A 24,984-nucleotide genomic window follows, 5' to 3' on the forward strand; every position below is an offset into this window, starting at 1 on the left:
CAAGTCCTTGGATGGTCCAGAAATTAGAATAGTCCAGTAACTTCCTTTCAAAGATTAGAAAACAGTATTTTACATGGAATAATCTGATTGTAAAAGACTAGCAAATTTGACTTTGGCGTAGTATATACATTATATAATTTGGATAATCTAGTTTTTTCAAGTTGGTTTCCCCCAAATACTATCAATTAAGTTTCTCATTTGCATCATTCAGCACTTTTAAATTATAAAGTAGCCTTGTAACCTGACATACCACCTTTACTATTCAAGTTGTTGTTTTAAAAGCCTTAAAGTGTGTGTTGATCATTTTAAAATGTTAAGTTATTGGTTTCTTCAGTGCTGCCATTTCACCCCTAAATCCCCCACCCCCACTGGAACGAAGTTAGAATCCCACTGTTCATCATCTACATTTTGCATACAGCGTGACAGATTAGCAGGCCAAGAAACTTATTCAGCTCTCACACCTGGGCTGTGAGGTTGCCACCTATCACCTTCTCGACGAGGCCCTGCTAAACGCCAACCTCCATCGTCATCCTCACCGTTCTGTTCATCTCTACAGACCCGCCAGTTCTCACTCTCTGAACGTGTGAATTCATGCTTTCTTGTTGATGACGATCCCATTTCTTCAAAGGTTGGTCTCCCTAGATACAAGAAAAATAAGTTCTTTAGAGAGCCTATATAAATGCAAAACTTGAATGGATTTTATTTAGGTGGGATCCTCTATGCTGATGGGAGCTGGCCGACGATGTGCATGGCTGTAGTGCCCATGTCATTAATATTGGAGGATGTCCAAATTGAATTAGGATAGGTGTGATTAATACAAGTTTAACAAAGCAATGATTAACGGGTAATTCAGCAACAAATACTGTCCCCCAGTTACAATATTTTGGCATTCATAATGTACAGTAGACAAAGTTCAGTGTCCATAATGTAACAGGATAACACATCTTAAAGTCTCAGTTGTCATACAGACAACGGAGTACAGAGATGAGACAGGAGTCGTAACTTTATGCTCATTTTCACTTGTCAGCACGGTTTTGATTGCACCATCAACATTTTATGAGGGTGGGTTGTTCATGTCATGCAAAGATAGACTAAAAAAATGAGAGGGAAGATAAGATTATGAAAGTAAACGAACACGAAATATAAAAAGATTGTAAGAGTTTCTACAGGTACATTGAAAGGAAGAGTGGCTAAAGTAAATGTTGTTCCCCTAGAGGATGAGACTGGGGAATTAATAATGGAGAACAGGGAAATGGCGGAGACGTTGAACAAATATTTTGTATCGGTCTTCATGGTAGAAGACACTAAAAACATCCCAATAGTGGATAATCAAGGGACTATAGCGAGGAAGGAACTTAATACAATCACTAATGAAGTAGTACTTGGTAAAATAATGGGACTAGAGGACAAATTCCTGGACCTGATGACTTACATCCTAGGGTCTTAAAATAAGTGGCTGCAGAGATAGTGGATGCATTGGTTGTATTCTATCAAAATTCCCTGGCTTCTGGTGCAGTCCCAGCAGATTGGAAAACCGTAAATGTAACATCCCTATTTTAAAAAAGGAGGCAGAAAAAAAGCAGGAAACTATAGACCAGTTAGCCTAACATCTGTCGTTGGGAAAATGTTGGAGTCCATTATTAAGGAAGCAGTAATAGGACATTTGGAAAAACATGATTCAATCAAGCAGTCAGCATGATTTTATGAAAGGGAAATCATGTTTGACAAATTTACTGGAGTTCTTTTGAGGATGTAACGAGCAGGGTGGAAAAAGGGGGAAACCAGTGGCTGTGGTGTATTTGATTTCCAGAAGCCATTCGATAAAGTGCCACATAAGAGGTTACTGCACAAGATAAAAGCTCATTGGGTTGGGGGTAATGTATTAGCGTGGATAGAGGATTGGCTAACTAACAGAAAACAGAGTTGGGATAAATGGGTCATTTCCGGTTGGCAGTGACTAGTGGGGTGCTGCAGAAATCAGTGCTGGGTCCTCAACTATTTAGAATTTATATTAATGACTTGGATGAAGGGACAGAGTGTAATGTAGTCAAGTTTGCTGATATTACAAAGATAGGTGGGAAAGCAAATTTTGAGCACACAAATAATCTACAAAGGGATATATACAGGTTAAGTGAGTGGGCAAAAATTTGGCAGATAGGAGTATAATGTGGGAAAATGTGAGGTTATCCACTTTGGTAGAAATAATAGAAAAGCAAATAATTTAAATGGAGAAAAATTGCAAAGTGCTGCAGTACAGAGGGACCTGGGGGCCCTTGTGCATGACACACAAAAAGTTAGTATGCAGATACAGCAAGTAATCACGAAGGCAAATGGAATGTTGACCTTTATTTCAAGGGGGATAAGAGTATAAAAGCAGATACGTCCTGCTACAACTGTACAGGGTATTGGTGAGGCCACACCTAGAGTACTGCATACAGTCTTGGTCTCCGTATCTAAGGAAGGATATGCTTGTATTGGAGGTTGTTCAGAGAAGGTTCACTAGGTTGATTCTGGAGGCAAGAGGGTTGATTTATGAAGTTAGGTTGAGCCCATTGGAGCTCAGAAGAATGAGAGGTGATCTTACTGAAACATATAAGGCCCAAGTTTCCACAGGATAAAAAACGGGCGCCCCTCCGAGCTGGGCGCCTGTTTTTTGCGCCTAAAACGGCACCAGAAAAAAAAAACGCTATTCTCGAGCACTTTGCACCTCCTTGTCTGTTTGGCACGGCGCCCAGGGGGGCGGAGCCTACACTAGCGCCAATTTTGTAAGTGGGAGGGGGCGGGTACTATTTAAATTAGTTTTTTCCTGCCGGCAACGCTGCGCGTGCGCGTTGGAGCGTTCGCGCATGCTCAGTGTGAAGAAAACATTGGCACTCAGCCATTTTTGTAGTTCTTTGTAGCTGTTTAATTTTTGAACATTTTTTAATAAAACCACATCAGCATTGAGGCTTCCCTTCTCACTGTCTCCTTCCCCTCCCTCCCCTCCGCGGCAACAAGCCGCTGTCTCCTTCCCCTCCCTCCCCTGCGCGGCAACAAGCCGCTGTCTCCTTCCCCTCCCTCCCCTGCGCAGCAAGAAGCCGCTGTCTCCTTCCCCTCCCTCCACGGCAACAAGCCGCTGTCTCCTTCCCCTCCCTCCCCTGCGCGGCAACAAGCCGCTGTCTCCTTCCCCTCCCTCCCCTCCCTCCACGACAACAAGCCGCTGTCTCCTTCCCTTCCCTCCCCTGCGCAGCAACAAGCCGCTGTCTCCTTCCCCTCCCTCCCCGGCAACAAGCCGCTGTCTCCTCCCCCTCCCTCCACGGCAACAAGCCGCTGTCTCCTTCCCCTTCCTCACCTGCACAGCAACAAGCCGCTGTCTCCTTCCCCTCCCTCCCCTCCCTCCACGACAACAAGCTGCTGTCACCATCCCCCCCCTCCACGGCAACAAGCCGCTGTCTCCTTCCCCTCCCTCCCCTGCGCGGCAACAAGCCGCTGTCTCCTTCCTCTCCTTCCCCTCCCTCCCCTGCGCGGCAACAAACAGCGGTTTCCTTCGAACGATGGCTGAAGCACTTTCACACAGGTAGGAAGATGGTTTATTTAATCTTTTCTTTGCTTATAAATGTTTATTCAGGTTGGATTTATTTGTATAATACTTGTAGAAGTATAAATAAGGATTGATTGTAGAATTTAATGACTTCCCTTCTCCACCCCCCCCCCCCCCCCCTCGTTCTGGACGCCTAATTTGTAATCTGCGCCTGATTTTTTAATGTGTAGAACAGGTTTTTTCAGTTCTACAAAAATCTTCACTTGCTCCATTCTACTTTAGTTTGGAGTACGTTTTCACTGTGGAAACTTTGAAATCAGGCGTCAGTGGCCGGACACGCCCCCTTTTGAAGAAAAAATTCTGTTCTAAAGTAGAACTGTTCTACCTGACTAGAACTGCAGAAAAAAAAATGTGGAGAATTGCGATTTCTAAGATAGTCCGTTCTCCACCAGTTGCTCCTAAAAATCAGGCGCAAATCATGTGGAAACTTGGGCCCTATGAGGGGACTCGACAAGGTGGATGCAGAGAGGATATTTCCACTCATAGGGGAAACTAAAACTAGAAGACATAGTCTCAGAATAAGGGGCCACCCATTTAAAACTGTGATGAGGAGAAATTTCTTCTCTGAGGGTTGTAAATCTATGGAATTCTATGCCCCAGAGAGCTGTGGAGGCTGGTTCATTGAATATATTTAAGGCAGAGATAGACAGATTTTTGAGCAATAAGGGAATAAAGGGTTATGGGGAGCGAGCAGGGAAGTGGAGCTGAGTCCATGATCAGATCAGCCATGATCTTACTGAATAGTGGAGCAGGCTTGAGGGAACAAATGGCCTACTCCTGCCCCTATTTCTTATGTTCTTATGTCCCGTCCACCCCCTCCGCCCCCACCCCCGCCAGAGGCCAGAAATGGAGACCAGATCAATCCTAGTTTAGCATCCATGAACACACAATTTTCTCAAGATTTACCAATTTTACCCATAGTGCCTCAAACACATTTAAAATACTGTGTACAGTTTCTGGTCGCCACAGTACAAAAAAGATATTACAGCTATTGAAAGGATACAGAAGATAGCAACCAGAATGATTAATGGGATGAAGGGATTGTGTTTTGAGAGATGATGTTAATTGGGCATGTTCTCAATGGAAGAGAGAAGGCTGAAAAGGTGATTTATTGCTGTTTTTAGAATTCTAAAGGGACTAGATAATGTAAACCATGACAAGTTATTTCACCTGGTCCAGAACAGTAGAACCGGAGAGCACAGCCAGCACTTGAATTCAAAACTAATCTGTGTAAACAGTACTTCAGTAAGTGAGTAGTCAATCTATGGAACAGATTGGATACAGTGGAAACAGTTAGTATTGATTGACTGATTGATTGAATGAACTGAAAATTAGTAAGATTTATTTCAGAAAATAACATTTTGGGATACAGTATGTGAGTAATTTGAGACATGACATGTGGCAAGTGTGGTGCGCTTGGTGACTTAGGACCTATGGCTTCAAAAGTTCTCCGCCACTGGGATTTTCCTCACATCATGTCTGGGTTTGTTGAGACTAATGGAGAGATTGACTGCCATGATTGGCCAACAACTCCATTAATATAGCATCATAAGACTACAAGGATGGTATGCGAACTAAATGGTCTTATTTCCTCTGAACATTCTATGTTCTGAAGAAATGCCAAAGGAAAAATAACACCCACCTACACGCGTGCACACAGCCAGAATTTGCTATCAATGGTAGGTACAGTAACTTCAGACCAGGAGCAGATACGCAGTTAAATGTCAATTTCCAAAAGTTGCAGTCCATCATTAGCTTTGCGGAAATGGCATCGCGTCCTTAGCCTGCCTGTTTTTTTTTTAAGAACTTGCCCATTAATCTTGCCACAGAAAGTCAAGTCGTCATTACAAGCATAAGTACCCTTTTAACAACTTTATAAGTGTTAATTGATGATGAAGTGTTAATTACTGCCAATCAACCTCCCTGGTACCGCAAATTAACTATTACAAGTGTGGATTCTCATACCTTCAGGTTTTGACTTTTTCGGAGAGATTTTAAAAATGTCAAATTTTAAATTTTACTTTTTTTATTCTACCTTTTGTGTCTTTTTTTTCTCTCATTCAATCTTTCTTTCCCCCTCTCTATTTTGCTCTCTGTACCCAATTTGACCTTAAATTCACCCCCTTTCTCAGTCCTTCCTGTGTTTATTTCCCAATCCTTAAATCGGATTGGTTAAGGAGATACCCTGTTGGTTTCCCAGTTCACTCAGATCCCAGATGTCCTATTTCTCTCACTGAACCGTTATCAGTTCGCACTTTCAGCAACTTCGTGGGCAAAAAGTTTGAGCTGAATTCAGGCTGTAGGAGGTGGTCTAACTAACGGCAGACATTGTTAGATGCCCTGCTACAGCAAATTCTGGCACATTGTATTAATCCAATCCACTGCATTCAAAGAAAAGTTGAACAGAATGCTGCTTGTTATTCTTAAATTAGAGGTTAAAGTGCACTCTTACAATGTATGTAGCAATCAATACGAGCGAGAATACCCAGAATGCTTACCAATAGACTGTTATTAGGACTAAAGTGCTAGGGTCAAGAACCCAAATTATCAGTAAATGCTTATACGGAAAAACAAACAACATTTTACAGTCTTAGTATAGGCTTGTGTACAATGCTTCCTTCAAGCAAGTGCTTATGTTTTGGTTGAACACACAAAGCAATTGTAACCTCGATTTTATAGCATTTTTGCATACAAAAAAAAGCAAAACTAGATTATTTGTTATAGCAGCTTTCTGCTTAAATCATATTACTCAACTTTGGGTGTAGCAATGAACATTTTTTGAATGAATATTTTTTGAATGAAGGTACATACTTTGCCGATTTATCTTATCTAAGCAAGTTAGGATCATGAGAATCATTGGCTATTTAAACAGCTTTGTTTTCCCCCCTCAAATCTTCCTGTGCCTTATTGCAGATATTGTGCAAAGCTGTGATGCAAGTTAGCTCATGTACTGGACCCAAATGTTGCCAAAAAATCCATCAAACATGCAGGTACCAAATATGAAAGTTATTTATTAGAAATTGAATAACTCAATATGCCAGTCACACAAAACAAAAGGGTAAGTTAGAGTTCCTGAAGTCTTTGCTTTCATCAGTCTCAGCTGGTCTATTGGCCAGCCAAGTCTTTAATCTTTACACCCAGGAAAAGAGTCTTTCAGTTCATAATTGTATAGTCTCCAAGTGGGAGAACTGCAAGATATTATGTTTTACACAGCACAAGTCTTACCTTGCAATTTTAATCACAGCTTCTGGCTCAACAGATTCATTATGACAGGACAAGGAGAAAAAAAAGCAGGGCCAGGTGGTCTAGAGTTTAGTAGGACCACTATGCTATGAGAATCACCCTTGCGTAGTCCTCCTGTGTTTTTGCTATGACCACGTAAAGCAGGGAAATTGTGGACTTGAGAGAAATACTGGAACTGTTCCGATGGGGAATTTCCAAGATCAACAAAGCAGATGTTCTTTCTGAGGCATTGCCACCAAGTCCATGGAGTAGATTTTTATTTCCAATACGGTGTATAACAGGCAGATCTGCTGCCCGTTATACACCGTGCCAGATTGTTCTTTCCACTGACTTCAATGGAAAAAAATCAGCAGTCTCTCTCCAACGGCAGCTAATGCCAGTTTTCCACTTGACGGTGAAAGTTAAAATCTACCCCATGTGTCCTGCACTATCAATTAAGGTTATTGCCACAAGTACAGGCTACTTACAAGGCTAAACCATGTCCTTGCTAATCTAACTTTTCAACTTTGTATAGCTTTTGAACAGCCAACAAGGTCCTGTGACTCCTTCACTAGTAACATATTTCAACTAACACCATCACTGTACAATACTAAAGGAGTTATTTGCCTCAGTTTTCACAGACATTGCCACCAAGTCCATGGAATAGGTTTTTATTTCCAACATTGAGGTAAACTCACGGTGTTACAGATCAGGTGCCCGTTATACACCCTGCCAGATTTTCCTTTCCACTGACTTCAATGGAAAAAAAAAAATCAGCGGCTACCAAGAATGTGATAATGGGAATGAAAGGATACACGGGGAATGTGAACAATTAGATAGAGGATAAATATAGATAAAGAAGTAGTACGTCAAAAATTGGTGGAACTCAAAATGGAAAAGGCACCGGACCCTGAAGGCATGAATCCTGAAATGTTGAAGGAAGTCAGAGGAAATAGCAGAGGTTCTGATCATAATCTAACGCCCTTGGATATGGAAGTTGTGCCAGAGGACTGGAAAGTTGCCAATGTAGCATTCCTGTTTGGGCAAGGAATAAACTAGGTAACTATTGACCAGGTAGTCTAATATCAGCAGCAGCTAAGCTTCATGAAGATAAAAGTAGTCAGACTTAGTACCAGTGCTCTTTTTGCTCTCTACATGTATAAAAAAATACAGATTATCTAGTCATTTATTTCATTGCTGTTTGTGGGAGCTTGCTATGCACAAATTGACCATCGTGGTTCTTGCATTAAAACAGTGATTACACTTCAAAAGTTATTTATTGGCTGTAAAGCACTATGGGGCATTTGGAGGCCATGAAAGGTGCTATATAAATGCAAGGCTTTTTTTAAAAATGTTAAATTCAGGAAATATACCACCACACTGTGTGAATGTCGACTTTTCTACCATTCTGCAAATTGGATTTTTCAGTATTAAGTGAGCAGGTACCATCTATCATGTTACACCTGAAACTTCACTGTTCCCACCAAATAGTGCTTCAAAAGCTCTGGTTCCCTGCAGCTAAAGCACCAATACAGCTTCAGAATTTTCAGACCAGGAAAAAACCCAACTGCACAGCCTTCCTGTATCTTAATAGTACATACAGGCATGAAAGGTTACTAATCCATCTCCAGTGACATAGCCCATGGGATGTTATGACCAGACAACAAGGCAACTTCGTTAAGATAATTGCTGCAACTCTGGTCCAATCACAACTGAGATTAGATCCAATTAAAAGCTGAGAGGAGTACAACTGACTATTGTAAATTATACAATATTCTACACTCACATTTTAATATTTTAACTGTTTGATTTAACAATGGTTATAGAGATACCCATATAGCTTATTTCTTGCATTTGCATTCCTTTCCCTCCCTTTACTGACCATTTATACAAAACATCCATTTCAATTAGTGGAACAGAGCAATTCAAGCTTCCAATTTCTTGACAGCTATCAATATTCCTTCACAATTGCAATCAGGAGGCACGGTTCAATAACAAGGAAGGGAGGGGGAAATGAAGTTTGACAATGTCCCTTTGTTCAGTGCCTTGTGAGAAGCTGTACGCCACAACCCATTAAATCGTATCAAGCATTTTTCTTTAACTGAAGCCATGCAGATACATTCCACTTACCCACATTATTCAATGAGCCGAGAGTATTATAATAAATTCTAACAAAAGCCGGAAAAGATCTCTGATGGGAACACATTTTACCAAAAGTAATCAGGATACTGCATCTCTTGGTGGGGGTGGGGGTGAAAGTTTGAAGTAATTCTCGAATGAACATTTACATGAGCTACCCAACATCACAAATAAAACCTGACAAGTCTCTCTATTTGAGGCCTTTTAATTGGCCACCTGTAGGCAAAATGACCAACATTATTAGTCCTAAAAGGAAGCAACAGATCATATTGTACATACCCACATTACTAACCCGTGCAACTCTATAATTATCACGAGTGTACACACAGCCTTATCTTCAGTGTCCACTGCAATAAACATATTCGTACTCATCTGCAAAGCAGCAATCCAAATTTACACACAGCAAGAAGAAACCTGTAAAACGTCCATATTCTGGTAAGTGATACTATAAAATTTTATTTATTGAAGTATACCTCATTTTAGACTGCATGGCACATCCTAACAGACTTAATCATTTGCGTGTATGCACACATCACTTACTTTAAGATACCATGTTTATAAAATAATTATTGAGGCTTTATAACTTCAGTTTAAAAATTTAATGCAATTTATAAACTTTAAATGTAAATTTAAGCATCAAGAATTCATATTTAAAGCTGAATAACATTTCAGTTTGTATTTTGTGTAACATTCTAAGTTCCATTTTTAAGTAACTTTTAAAACAAGTTACCGACTGTAATTTAGTGTAGGAAAAGTTTACAGTTTTTAATCTTGAAATAGTCATCTTTCACCCATATTCAAAATCCCAGCAAGATCATTTACTACATACTAGCTAACTTTAATTGGTTATAATATAATGATGCCTTTAAAGCCAATTGGATTCACTTACATCAGTACACTAGCTGACAGTTTACGACTAGGAAATCAAAAAAGATTGTAACTTCAGCTAAAACTGCACTTAGCGTATCAAGTGGCCACATGAATTGTATGTGCATCACTATTCAAAGCAAGGATCCTGCAGTTCACAAAGTAAACTTGGAAATCTAATTTAGGAAAACAATTGAACATCCGGTTTGTATTCAAAATATTTCAATAGAATTAATGTTTTGCACAAATCAACACTCAAGTCACAATTTTACACTATATGAAAATGTTGCTAACAAACTTATAATTGCAAATGTATCATTTTACTCCAAGAAGATCTGTTTTGAAGAAGCAAAATTTATTAAGCTAATCTAAAAACTTTGCGATATAATCAGGAACCTAAATCAAAAAAGATTTTCCATGGACTTCTCCAAATCGAAAGAAAAACTCTATTAAGATTCACACCAAATCTTGCCAATTTCTTATAGTGCAGCGTAGCTGCAGGCAATCCACATACATTCACGATTCAATTTTAGATCCGAGACTGCCTCAAAGAGCTGTCTGTTGAGTTCTTTAACTAGTATTAAAAAGTTCATCTGTGCCTGCAGCTTTTCTCTAATTTGAGCCATGTGGAGCACTCTAAACTACCATCTGCATTAACGCCATCACTAAACTGGACATAAAAATCACAACTGAATTATTAGAGACCCAAGAAAAATCACTGATATTTAAACCAAATACGGGAGACTAATTTTCTACCAAGTCAACAGGGGAAATGTAATTCAGAAATTAACCATTAATCTGGCCTTAACCACAAAGCAAATAGCAAGTTTGACCATTGTGGCTACTTTAGTGAATAAAACCAAGATGAGCAGGTTAAGGAATGGTCACCAGTCAGGTTCTTATCCTTCTCATCGGAAATGAACTGTAAATCAAAAAAATGCTTTGCTAAGTGAACATGTTTATTACTTTTCCCACTGGATTAAAATACTCCCAGGAATATTTTTCAAATCAGACTACATAAATTAAGGGAGGGTGCAACCCAAGCTGCAGACTAGCCTGTATGTAATTTTAATTTGTGCCAGTTCACTTAAATCCCGACATAGCATATATATCTTACATTGAATTAATGTTACACCTCTCCACTGTGCATTTGAGACTTATGTATACAAAAAGGATCAGTAAAACATTGAAAAATTACACTCCCAATCTGAACATCTGACAACTACAGTATTGATGTGTACCTTCCCAAACCCATCAAAACGCCATTGTAGAAAATTAACTACTTTTCTATAACTTCCTTTCTTACACATGCACTGTTTAAAATATTGCAATGAGAATTCCAGGGAGACACAAGTCCCTGCCCTATCAAAATAACCAACATGGAAGATAGAAAATTTTCCATAGCTTTAATTAGAAACAGAGAGAGCATAAGATCTATCTTTTAAGATGGAGTCGCTTGCTTAATAGTAAAGACTAAAGGTTACTTAATCAGTTAATAGGTAAATAAGTAATCCTGCAAATCCACAACACAAACATGATGAGTTAATTGCTAAAAAAGACAAATATAGATAATGAGACGACAATTAAGCCTCCACTGGTTGCAAACACCCAACATTCTGACAATATGTTCGACAGCTAACCCAACAGGGGAGCAAATAATGGGCATCGTTTTCAACGATAGTGACGAAAAGGACGCTGCGCCACTTATAGCCCCGCGGTACAGAAGAATTGTCACTAAGGATGGGCACAGCAACCTCAAGATAGAGGCCCTCCCCGGAAGGAGCATCGTATACCTAAAAGATATCTGGTCGATCTTGGTGGAAATGAGATGGCGCTGGATGTTACTGACTTTCTCAGGAGCTTTTGTTGCTCACTGGCTCTTCTTTGCCTGCTTCTGGTATTTATTGGCATATACAAATGGTGATTTAGATGTGCTAGATCATACCAATCCTCCAGAAAACCATACTATCTGTGTGAAATACATCGACAGCTTCACAGCAGCCTTCTCGTTCTCACTGGAAACTCAGCTTACAATTGGCTATGGAACCATGTACCCTGATGGTGATTGCCCAGCTGCCATTGCTCTCCTCGCTGTCCAAATGTTGCTGGGACTTATGGTGGAAGCTTTAATTACAGGTAATTATTGTTTAAAAGAATAGGATTCAAAGGAAATACTTCCCTGAATTTTATTGTAATTACTTGGTAGATCTTGAGGCAGTCTGAATAACTGAATTGTCTGCACCTACCAAACTATTTTAAAGAATTGTGGATATGGAACAGGGACATTTGAGGGCTTATAAAATAGAATATTGCAGCTTTAAACAATGAAAAAAAGATGCTTTACAGTGCCTTAAATATCTGACCCTCATTTTAAATAGTTTGAAAGCTATGGGTTGGTAGCATAGTCACTTTATATTGAGACTGTATCATGAGACATTCATTAGAATGCTTATAAATTATGGAGCATAGATTATTGGGGTCATGATGTTTAATATCCTTCAACACTAAAATATGCTAATATCTAACACTGAAAATGATTCTTCCAGTAAGTTTACTTATAACAGTTTATTTTTACAGGTGCCTTTGTGGCAAAAATTGCCAGACCAAAGCTTAGAGCGACTGCAATTAAATTCAGTTACTTTGCTGCTGTAGGACACCATGAAGGGGAACCATGCCTGATGTTTAGAGTAGCCAACATATGGCAAAGTCCATTAACACGTGTTAAAGTAACTGCCATTCTATATCAAGAGTACAAAAACCAACATCTTCATCAGACAAACATTGACTTCCGCATTGACCATTTGAACTCGAACGAGTGTCCATACCTTGTTTTTCCACTGATGTTCTACCACACCATCAATCAATACAGCCCACTCTATCCACTGATTCAAGGAAAAATGCCTCCTTACTACGAGATAGTAATTTTTCTGTCAGCAGAACAGGAAGGTACGGGAGAGACTTGCCAAAAGAGAACCTCATATATTCCTGAAGAAATCAAACTCAGGCAACAATTTGCCTCGATGATAAGCTGTAATTCCAAAGGGTACTACAAAATTGCCATGGAGAACTTTGACAAGACTGTTCCAGGATTTCCTGTGCTATTTAATCCAAAGGATGCAAAGCAGAATGATTTTGTTGTTAGCATCAACGGTGATCGTGCTGATACTTTATTATTCCGAGATAGTGCTGTCTGAATAATTACTAACTTTGTCAAAAGTAAAGGCCATCTGGAATGCCCAATGTTGTCATCGTTAGAAAAAAGATCTGCAAACTGAATACGGTTTAAATATTACATTTTTCAAAAACAACTGTCTCAAGCTACAGTTCTAAAACAAAAACAATCTGGGTCTTTCCAAGGACAGTTATGAACAGTGGGACAAGAATATATATGATCACCAGCTAAACATAAAATGGTACCAAGGATGAAGAATGCAATTAACCTCTTGAAATGCAATAGTCAACCTTTACATACAGTTTATTTTACCTAGTATTACTTCAGCCTGTCTGTGTGCCTGTTAGGACTGTGGGGAGAGGCTAGAGATAAGAGAAGAGATAGCTAACAAATACAGGTTAACCGTACCAGGGGGGAAAAAACAGCACAATTTAGTATACAATTTTTGCCACCAGAATAAGGCATCTGTAGCAATTGCACAGCTTACCCAAGATATGAAGGCAAAAGGTCAAGCATGCATACTTCAATAATACACCAGAGACCTGGGCCTAAACTATATCAGTTATAAATATGATAATTTACTGATTATTTGAGATGATTTTTGTCTTTGGTATGGAAGTTTAATTCAAAATTGACAGACTATCAATAAATACCCCGCTGTGCAACTTTTCAAAATAGGAAGTTTGGCTGAATTATATTGTAGAAATGATTCAAAAATTATTATACAACTCTCTTGCCTTGAATATTCTGGCTAAACAGTTAACATTTAATCCATTCCGAGCCCAATGTATAATAAATCTGCCCACAATTTAGCACAAACACAGAAATATCGCTCAGTGAAGCCTTAAGTATGTGGTAAATGAAAAATGAGTCAGGTGCAGTAGGGACTATTTTACTGAGGTTGCAGGAGAGGGATAGGAGTTTTACAGTATCACAGAAATGACAGTCCAGAGGCCATTTGTGGCCTGTATTGGTTCATCAACTGGAACCATCTCTGTAACTTCATGTTCTGTCCTTTCCTGGTAGCATCTACTTTTTACTCTGCATATAGCCCATGGTGTACCTGCTTTGAGAGTTGACTCTGGGGTACCAGAAGTAGAAAAACAATTCTGTTCCTCAACACTATTATCCCTCTCCATGAGCATAAAACATTCAAACACATCTGCAAAGGTAGGAATTGGGATAAAATTTTACCATATTTCAAAGGCTGCTTCTGTAATTCATGCAAACTATCAATTCACTTGCATCTCTACTCCTCAAAGCTTATTGGTATTCCACAAATGCAACAAACTTATATTGCTCTCATTACTTAGGAGTTTGATTAAAACCTAGTGATGTTTTTGGAACTTCACCATAAGACTTAGTTTATAGACACAAATACTTGGGGACAGTTTCCAGCTTACCCAAAAAGAGAAGTTCTTGAACTGTATCAGTTTTAAGTTATTTAGATGAAACTTTAGTTTTGAAATCCATAGCATTAATGTACAGATAGACCCCCTAGCATACCTGATTTTAAAAGGAACCCAGAGGAAGAGAGGAAATCACTTGGAGCGCCCAGGTTGGGATGTTGGTCCTTGGGATGACTCAAACCTTAAACAAACAAAGTGTACAGAATTTAACCAGCTACTCTAGAAAATGAAGTAATTAAGGTAACTCGTTGCTTCTTTTCAAGATGAATGGGACATGTGTACAGTTAACAGCATGACTCTTTCTGAAATGCTATGCAGTATTGAAAGTATTTATGAAGTTTGTTTGGAAACTGGTGCAAAAAATAGCAAGAAAATTTAAAACACGACATATTTTGAAGAGTGGCTTCAAAAGTATCAAACTGGAAAATTCTGATAATCTGTGCATCATGATGTTGCAAAGTTTTTGCATTGGAAATGTTCTGGTCATCAAAGAGCATACTCAGAAAACAGAACAGTTTGCCACATTTCACACCTAGTACAAGCACAAGCCATGTGCAGAGTAATGCACCACCTAAACTGTTCCAGCAGAATGCCAACCCCAGTCACCAAATACCCCATACTACATTGGGAAAATTCCCATCGTGCCAGAAACTAGACATACTGCTCCAAACCTCAGTTCACTTAGTAATCTTACAGCCATTGAATCTTACTTTAAAACCCCAAAGTGAATCATGAGGACAGCATACATCCTTTTGGAGAAATTCAACATAGTAAATTAGCTAATATTTAAAATTTCTTGAACTAACCTGGTTCTTTTCGCCCTGGTTTTTCAAACCGTCGTTCTCCCCTATTAAAAGTAAAAACAACTTAAATTTCCTTCTAGTTAAGATCCACATGGCTAGCACAATAAGAGACTACTCAATATTAAAACCATTTTAGGAATCTGGCCTAATCCAAGAAATGTTTTTATTAAACCAAAACTACTTTGTTTTAATCTTATTTGGCATGCTCCATGAGGAGTCTCAAATCTATGTAGTATGTAAAGGAATATCAGAGGGGTCTAAATATCAATTCCTGCAATCGAAAACTTTTTTTGTAATCAATAATATTGTACTTACTACTGATGTCCCTGTTGAAATCAAAATATGTAGCTTTGCTTTTCTGTACTTACTAGTGTACCTCCCATGGTATTGCTAATGGGAGTCAGCAGTTATACTGTTTTATAAGCAACAGATGGATAACAAATCAATAAGGTTGCTGAAAAGAAAATTTACAAGAAACAGTGAAGTTGTAAAGTTTTTCAATTGTTTCCTGAGAATGTGAAGCAACTGCGTAAAATGTGATGTAATTACAATTTGTTTATGTGATGGACAATGTTGATGCGATGAATGTGCATCTTTTCTTAATGTTTGGATATGTTCTGAATGTGATTATATAACTTGTTTTATTCTTAGTGTGCAGTATGTAAATAGAACTCGATGCTACCACTGGTTGTTCTCCTTTTAAACAGCCCTCCCGTATTGCAATACAGATAAACTGCAATACGTTGGGAGTTAAAGCAATTTTATATATTTTTATAAAAATGCTTTTCAGCATTTTCAGAGTAGAATTTTGTAACAATGGAGTGGAACCTAAGAAAGAACAAACGTGCATTTATGTAAGGCTTCTCACATCCTCAGGACGTCCCAAAGTATTTCGCAGCCAATGAAGTTTTTTTTTTAAAAACGTAGTCATTATTACAGTGCAGACAAACAGGTGTAAAACAATCTTGTGTAGTGTAGTGCTTAATGAAATGCTGCAAATTTATAAGTGTTGCAATATAAATACAAACTTCTCAATGTACAAAAAAAATCCATCAAACTCAAATAGGTATTGATTGCAACATTGTCAGCATCAGTCCTGAACTATTACATTGCCATTTTAAATGTTCAGACATTTAGAAGGAACAGCTAGCTATGTGACAATCCAGCGACTGTATATTGTTGCATTATTTTTCTATACCTCTGTAGGATGAAACTTAGAAATGAACTGGCAACCTCGTCTTTTCTACAGCTTGGCAACAAAAACTTCCAGTTTCAGCTAAAATTGAATAGTAAGTGCAACACTAACTAAAATAAACCCTTCCTGAATAACTTTAAAAAGGAAAATTTCAAATCTGTTCACTATTCCCAATAGCAATTCTTTAAAGCCAAGTTCAACATAAACCTTTAAAAATATAAGTTTAATGTTATTACTGAATTCAAGGTACTGACAGAACTGAATAGTGGCAAAAACACAACCACAAGAGCTTCAGTAAATACTAAATATTACCGGACACGTGATTGAACTTTAAGATTAACTGAGAAATCAATCATAGTCGTGTTGAAGCAGTTACCTACTTAGTTTCTCACATTTTTCAAGTAAATTACTTTCTCACCATGACTTTTTTTTTTATTATAAAGGAATGTGGGTAAACTATGTGTTCCTTCCATCTCTCTGCGTGCTTAAAAAAATGCACTCTCATATACACATCAAAATTAATATAAATCTGCTGTATGTGTAATCTGCTTCTCATCTACTTTGTGGGCTGGCTTGTCACTTAAGTTATGTCAAAGGAAGAGAGTTATTTGGAGAGTTTTCTTTTAATGGGTAAGACTTACAGAAGAAACCACATTTCACTTTCAATTTTACTGCAATAACAATGTGTAGACTGTATCAATCTTAAACTAATTTGGACAGAATAAACACATTTTAAAAATAATTCTACTGTATCTAAAGTCATGCAACACTATGATACTCGAAGTGCTGCAATAAGCAATTTTTGACTCAAAGCTTTGGACAGATCCTATGGTGCAAGCTCAAAGCTCTGGATGTTTGCGCATTTGGAGCTGCGGGGAGTAAGTAGTCTGGGAAGCACAATTTGACCTAATTTGAAAATGTCAATTTATTCTGATAATCCGATTAGAACACTTAAAAAAAAAAGTTAACAAACATTTCACGGTTCTGTAGGTTTGACTTAGTCACCATAATGATCATCGCTGTATTTTGAACATTACAAATCCTGCTAAAATAAATATAAATAAAACCCTGTACTTCACAAATTCAGAATTACAGCCTTTTACAATACAGTTAGAGCGTCCGAAATCCGGAAACCTCGGGACCGAGGCCTTTCCGGATTTCAAGTATTTCTGACGTCCCGAATTCGGAAACGCCTGGGCCGAGGTAAGGAAAGGGGGGCCTGGTGAGTCCCGGGGATGGGGGGGGGCGCCTGGGGACTTCAGCGGCGAGTCCGGGGTGGGGGCGGGGGGCCTGGGGAGTCTGGCGGCAGAGCAGGTGTGTCAGGTCAAGGGTCAGCGGCTGGGAAAAACCTATGTTGAAGACCTGCAAAAAAGGCAAATTAAAGATTTTATTTTTTAATTCTTTTTCAGCGATTTAGTAGGTGAGGGTTTTGTGAATTTTTATTTTTTGTCTTTGGGAATTTTTGGGGGGTGTTTTTACCCCCTCCCTAGGCCCAACTCGGTAATTTGATTTTTTTTTAAATGTCCAGATTTCGGAATATTTTCTGGATTCCACATGACCCCGCCACAGATCGGCCCGGTGTCCGGATTCCATAACATTCCGAATTTCGGACATTCAACCTGTATTACCAATTGTGCACTTCAAGCTAACAGATACAGTCATCCTTTCACTTTGTGGTCATTAACTGCAAACTATTCTCAAAACTCCACACTAACTGCTTGGGTACAAGAGATAAGAGATTGTTCTGAAGTAAATGTCCTAATTCCTCTGAGAAATTAAGATCACTACCAATAAAGTTCAAATATATACTGCTGTAATGTACACAATATGACCTTCATGTAACTAAAAGTTGAAGTACTTGCTTTACATCATGACTTAGAGCAGGGGAGTGGAACTAATTGGATAGCTCTATCAAAGAGCCGGCACAGGCACAATGGGCCAAATGGCCTTCCTCTGTGCTGTATTGTTCTATGATTCTAAATTAAGGGCTCCAACAAACCGATGATGTTGGGCTTGGGAGCTCTGGGTAGATCAGCAGCACAGATTCCACTTAGGTACCATTATTGAAGGAAATGCTTACTGATGCAAACGGTAAACTTAAAAGTATAACTACAGCACATTCGGACGCATTGGAATGCATGCAATATGAGAAATAGATTAAATAAGGATGCTCCGCACATACCAAAATGTGGTTTTCCAGTACTATTTTGGGGAGCATCTATTTTCTGCATCTGCTGTGATAAATTGCTATTTAGGTAAGTATGCTATTGCAATGAAAATAATGCAAGTTCAAAATCATATTAAACATTAGGAAACAAGAGAGTAGCAACAACAAATTGCATTTATATAGCATCTTTAAATTAGAAAAATGTTCCAAAATGCTTCACAGGCAGAAGGAAAACCAAGCCAAAGGACGAAAGATTAGGAGGGGTTGCCATATCCTTGGTCAAAGATAGTCTTCAAGGAGGTCTTGAAAGAGAAGAGGAGTTTGGAAAAGCATTCCAGAGCATAAGACCTAGATGGTTGAATACACAATAGCCAATGGTGGGGCAACGGTAGTGGGGGGGGGCGGGGCGGGGGAGTGCACAAGAGGCCCATATCAGAGGAATTAAGAGTTCAGCATGGATGTGGATAGGACTGGGGAAGTTAAAGAGATAGAGGGGGTCATGGTCATAGATGGATTGAAGAAAAAGGATGATCATTTTAAAATTTGAGGCACTGGGGGACCAGGGGCCAACCTAGATCACAGTGGTGATGGGCAAAAGCGACTGAGTGCAAGATATGATGCAGCAAAGTTTTGGATAAGATGAAGCTTTAGAGGATGGAAGATGGGAGGCTAGTCAGGAGAGAACTGGAACAACAATCTGAGGTGACAAAGGCACAAATGAGGATTTCAGCAGAAGATGGGTTGAGGTTAGGCACAAGCAATGTTATCGTTACTGAAGTCGGTCTTTGTGATGGAGAGGATACTTGGTCCAAAATTCAGCTCAGTGTTGAACAGAATGCCATGATTACAAACAGTCTAGTTCAACCTCAGACAGTGCTGGGGAAAAGAATGGAGCAGATGGCAAGCTTATGGAGTTTACACTAGAGGTCGAAGACAATGGTTTCTGTTTTCTAGGTGTTAAGCTGGAGGTTCATCAGAGACTGAATATCAGACAAGCACTTTTGATAAGAGGCAGTGGAGCAGTAGAGCTTGATATCGGCATGCATGTGGAAGTTGGCCCTATGTCTTGATATGACATCACCAAGAGGTCAAGGACAGATCCTTGGGTAACTCCATGGGACAGCATGGGATGGGAAAATAAATCATTGCTAGTGATGCTCTGGTTTAATGACTGGATAAGTAAAATTGGACCCAATACAAGGCAGTCCTTCCTAGCAGGATAATGGAGGAGGCTGCGTCAAAGGCTGGAGAAAGCATGGAAGCCTATAATTATTTTATGGTTGTTAATACCGTTGAAAATATTAACCTCTAGAGAATTAACTGAATCTGAACTAAGCTACCACAGTAATGCCTTAATGCATCAACTCACCTTTCTTCCCAACTTTGCGATCTGTGCATTTCTCGAACCCCTCGACCAAAGCCCCCTTCACCTTCATCAAAACTTCTTTGGTAAAAACCACCTTCACCTCGTCCTCGACCTGAGGAAAAATGTAAAAAATAAAAAGGCTTGGGGATTATATAAAGAAAAAGCTTTGCAATAAGCTTCCTGTTGTTTATTCAAGATGTATTTAACTATGCTACATTTCTCAACTTCCATTGTCAATTCCCAGATAAATGGAGATTGGCAGAATTATTGCTAAGTATTGGACAGATATCTCGCAAAGAAAAAGACTGCAGTATATCAAGAAATCCCTCAATCTGGAACCAGGAATTTAATCTAGCCCAGATGGATGAAAAAGATAAACATTCTATCAGAAAAGTTCTACATGAAGTGAGTTTTTGAGAAACTCAACCCAGTTCCACCTGGATTTGTACAAAACTGACCATAATATGGCAGGACATGGCCAGAATTCATCAGAAGGTTCAGATACTTGGCATAGAAAATGGAACTATTACACAGATCCAGTAAAGTTGCTTTGAAGTACTAGATCCAACATTCCACTCATTGTTGGATTTCCCAGATCAGCAATCTAAATTGGTCCATCCTCTGCTGTGGACAATCCCTGGTCTAAAACAGAGTTTTGGGGTCAATTCCTCCACATACTGTTGCCTACCCTAATCTGACTAAAAGATCTATAATCACTGCTCCATAATCACTGTTCCATTTCAACAGAAACATCTGCTCTTGTGAATAAATCCTTTGCCATTTATGACCTCAATAGATGATTGATATCACTGCACATACAAACCCCAATTCCTTTACAATCACACACTCAACTCCCAATTTCCACAAGTTGGTCCTCCGGGTATCTTGATGTATCTGCTACTATTAATTTCTTTAACTGCTCTCACCTGCCTTGGATGCCTTTGCTCCCAAACCAATAGTTATTTTGCACCTCCATTGCTCCTACTGATATCAATCCCAACTTTTCTTTAAGAAGAAACAGAGTAGCATTTAAGGACATTTTCTCAGTGGTTGGAAGTGGGTGGTGGTGTCCCATAGGGTTTTGTTGTTGGACTGCTTCTGTTTACTGAGTACATCAATGATTTGGATATCGGACTAGAGGTTGTGATGTCCAAATTTCCAGAAAATACTAAATTGGGATGCATAGTAAATATTATACTTTGAATCAGGTAAGATTGGGTGATGTGGAAGAGAAGGATTTGGGGTACAGGTTCACAGCAGCATCTCAAGCGGACATGGCCATAAAAATGCTAATGGAATATACAGTTTTATCACAAGAGATATAGAACATAAAAGTCTAGATGTAATGGTATATCCATTTAAAACCTTACCGAGACCACTACTATGTGTAGTTTTGGGCTCCATACTATAAGGGGGATGTTGAGGCAAGAGGGGGATAGCACAGATTCATTAGGAGGAAACACAAATACTGATCTCAGCCTTCTCCTTTCATAAACTAGAACTGATCCAATATGCTACCACTCGTTTACAGTCCAGCGTTGTCTTATTTGTCCTTCACTACTATCTTCACTGACACACCCCAACTTTAGTTTAAAATACTCTTCCTCGTCCAGAAATCCCTCCGCAGCCATGCCACACCCTATCATGCCAAGCTCCTACAGCCATAAAACTTCTCCCAAATGCTCTATTCCTCTTATTCTAGCTTTATATTCACACCTTTCTGCCCACTAATGAAGCTTTCTGAAATTCTGCCTAGACCTCTTCACTTCTTTCCACCATTAAACATCTTATCGAAGCCCATTCATTCAGCCAAGCTTTCTATCTCATCTCTTGATCTCTCACTTTGACTTGACACATATTCTCAAGTGAAGCACTGAGATTTTTCCTACATTAACATCTCCACATAAATTCGAGCTGTTGTTGATGCTTGACAATCAGTTAGAATTAGTACAGGTATTCCATTCCCTGACCATGATATTTCTCACCTAGAGAGCAATGTAACCAGAAAGAGACAAAACTTAGCAAATAATCTATCTTGAAATAAGGCATGAGTCAGCCAGAAATATCAAAAAAGTAGTTTAAAATGTACCCACAAGTAAACCATCACAACAATCCTTTCTGCTTTGCTAGAAGATTTAATTATTATTACAGCTTGAATACATTCAAACTATTCTTTACGATTAAAAAAAAGAGAAGTTTAATAGCGTATTTTCCTCCATCCACATTGTTACCTCTGGAGATCCAATTTTTTTTTTGCTTCAGAACGGTCCTGGAATCACTAGTTAAAACTTAAATAAAAATGTCCATGGGGAAAAAAAGTTTACAACAATGATGTATGCATCATTGTGGTCTTATTTTGAAAGTCTGCTCCCAAGCTTTGGATTGGTCATCATTGCTCACTACAGGCCTTGCAGAACTCAATACTGCTATTTAATCCACTTTTAAGCTCATTCAGAGATTCAGAGTGAGCCGTATAAGCCATCAGCTGCTATTATTTCTGGCTATCTGATTCTTACTCTGCATCATGTTCTCACATGCAGTAGAAAGAAACCTACCTGCTACGGTCATCTAGATTATTCACATCAAAGCTCATATTGGGGTAGCAAACTCAAGTCACCATAAGACGAAGGGAAGACGACAGTGACAATCACCTGCTTGGACAGGATGAAATCCCTGCATATTAGACTCATTTGTTGAACTAGAGACCAGCTCCAACAGATTAAGTCTTAAGAATGCTTTGCAAAAATATACTTATTGATCCAGATTGTTTTGTAAAAACGTTCAAATTAAAGTTTTGAGCAAATCCGTCAACCTCACAGTTTGCTCCAACTTCGCCTGAAGATCCTTAGTCTGCCAAACAGACAATGCATTTCAAACTATTTCCACCAATATCATCCAATGATTGTGGACCATAGGACAGAGTCTGCCCAATCGATGTAAAAAGCTCCACGCACAAGCAACATTCCAGTTTTGACCAGTGACGTCGAAGGTGAAAGAAAGGGACAATGACCTAATGAAGACAAAAATTTAAGCTATTTTGGAAAGGTATTTAGTACGCCTTGCATCATGGCCCACATACCAAATGAGAGAAGCTTCAATCACCAATCTTATTAGTCTTTCATGGCTGAAACTAAAGATATTGGCCTCAGTTTTGGCCCAGCCTGTTTTTTGGCACAGTTACCAGAGTTGTGCCGCTTTTCTCCGTTCCGAAGTGCGCCGAAAAATTTCCTTCCCACTTTGGCCACTGTCCGGCCTCTTCCCTGTAGTCGCACAGCGTGGCCAGTCGAGTCCGGGGTGGAGCCAGCGTTCTGCGCCGAAAACCGTGCCGGGACGTCTGCACATGCGCAATGGAGTGTCCGCGCATGCGCTGTATCTCCTCGCCCCCAGCTTCTCTGTTTACTTGCTGCAGCCTCTCCGGGGATTTGCTTGCTGCAGCCTCTCCGGGGATTTGCTTGCTGCAGCTGCTCTGTGGGCCCTGATGCCGGCCCGTTGAATCGCTCCCGCCCCTAGCCCAGGCCGAGTGGCCTCCCGGTACGAGAGATCGATCGCACCGGGAGGCCACTCGGCCAGGGCTAGGGGCAAGCGAGCAGGAGAACTGAGAAATCATCGGCAGGCAGGAGCACTCTCAGTTCTCTGCCCGCCCCTAGCCCTGGCCAAGTGGTCTCCCACACCGGCTGGCCCGTTGCCTTCCCAGGCCGAATTTGAAGATGAAGGTAGGACTTACTTCAATTTTTTATTTCTTATTCAATTCTTATTACTTTTTGTTTGCAAGGTTTGGTGGTTTAGGTGCAAGTAGGTCCTCTTCGCTTCCCGCCCCTATCCCAGGCCGAAAGGCCTCCGATGTACCTACCTGCGCCAATTTCTTTAACTCTCCGCAAGGGTTTTCTGAAGTAGCCACATACGCTGGCCTAGGTAGATTTGGAGTAACTATTAGCTGGTCAAAGTTGCCTAAATGGGCAGAACTGGCGTAGGTGGCTGGTAACACCCCCTTTTGAGGAAAAAAAACTAAAAAAAACGTAACTAACTCAGTTACACTGGTGCAAATTGATTGGGAAAAATGGGGATTTTTAAGTTGCCAGAAAAACCAAGTTACTCAAAACAAAATGGAGCAACTCCTGGCCAAAATTGAGCCCATTAGGGTTACAAATCAAAACAAAAAAACGATGAAAAAATAAATTTACTGTAGTATTTAATGTATTCCTTTTCCTTGTTTTTTTTAGGTCACAAAACCACTAGAGGTCCTCAGAGCGTAAATTCTCTGCCACTTATACAACTGACTTTCAATAACCATTTCATCAGAAAATAGATCACAAATGAGAGAGAGAATCAGCATTGTAATTTCATAATGACTGCAGTGACCACAGAATCATTTTAAAAAGGTCCACAATAACTTGTATTGGAAGTTAACTACAAAAGCATTACCAAATTCACCAAAAATCAAACAAAGAAAATTTATGAAAAGAGAGAACTTATATTTATATAGCACCTTTCACATCCTCAGGATATCCTAAAGCACTTCACAGCCGATTACGTACTTTTGAATTGTAGTCATTGTTGCAATATAGGGAATATAAAGAATATAAAGAACCAACGGTGACATAAGAAAAAACTTTTATTACGCAGTGAGTGGTTAGGATCTGGAATGCACTGCCTGAAATGGAGGCAGAGTCGATCACGGCTTTCAAAAGGGAGTTGGATCAGTACCTGAAAGAAAAAAATATTGCAAGGCTACAGGGAGAGGGCGGGGGAATGGGACTAGCTGAGGTGCTCCTGCAGAGCTGGCGCGGGCTCAATGAGTCGAATGGCCTTCTTCCGTGCTGTAACCATTCTATGATTCTATAATTATGTCAACCAATTTGCATACAGAAAGCAGTAAGATAAAGCACAGATAATTTGCTTTAGCAGTGTTGGGTGAGGAATAAGTGTTGGCTAGGACACTGGAAAACTCATTTGCTCTTCTTCGAAGAGTGCCATGGGATCTTTTATATCCATCTGAGGCGGCAGACAGGGCCTCAATTTACCTTCTCATTTAAAAGACAACACCTCTGACAGTGTAGCACTCTC

At 39.5% G+C, this 24,984-nt stretch overlaps 2 protein-coding genes across 2 annotated transcripts in view; one reads left to right on the forward strand and one right to left on the reverse strand.

Moving 5' to 3' along the window:
• gigyf2 (GRB10 interacting GYF protein 2) overlaps window positions 1–24,984 on the reverse strand; it is a 127,385-nt gene that overhangs the window by 66,125 nt on the left and 36,276 nt on the right. Inside the window, exons 6-9 of the mRNA XM_070884054.1 lie at window positions 19,924–20,032; window positions 15,196–15,236; window positions 14,487–14,570; window positions 537–638 (exon numbers count right to left, since the gene is read on the reverse strand). Coding sequence (XP_070740155.1) covers window positions 537–638; window positions 14,487–14,570; window positions 15,196–15,236; window positions 19,924–20,032 — 336 coding nt within the window. The remainder of the gene's footprint in view (window positions 1–536; window positions 639–14,486; window positions 14,571–15,195; window positions 15,237–19,923; window positions 20,033–24,984) is intronic.
• Window positions 11,467–13,002, forward strand: kcnj13 (potassium inwardly rectifying channel subfamily J member 13). Its single transcript, XM_070882518.1, has 2 exons — window positions 11,467–11,944; window positions 12,386–13,002. Exons 1-2 carry the CDS (start codon window positions 11,467–11,469, stop codon window positions 13,000–13,002), a joined length of 1,095 nt encoding a protein of 364 aa, XP_070738619.1.

This window comes from Pristiophorus japonicus, chromosome 6, assembly GCF_044704955.1.
Source record: "Pristiophorus japonicus isolate sPriJap1 chromosome 6, sPriJap1.hap1, whole genome shotgun sequence".
Classification (NCBI taxonomy): domain Eukaryota; kingdom Metazoa; phylum Chordata; class Chondrichthyes; family Pristiophoridae; genus Pristiophorus; species Pristiophorus japonicus.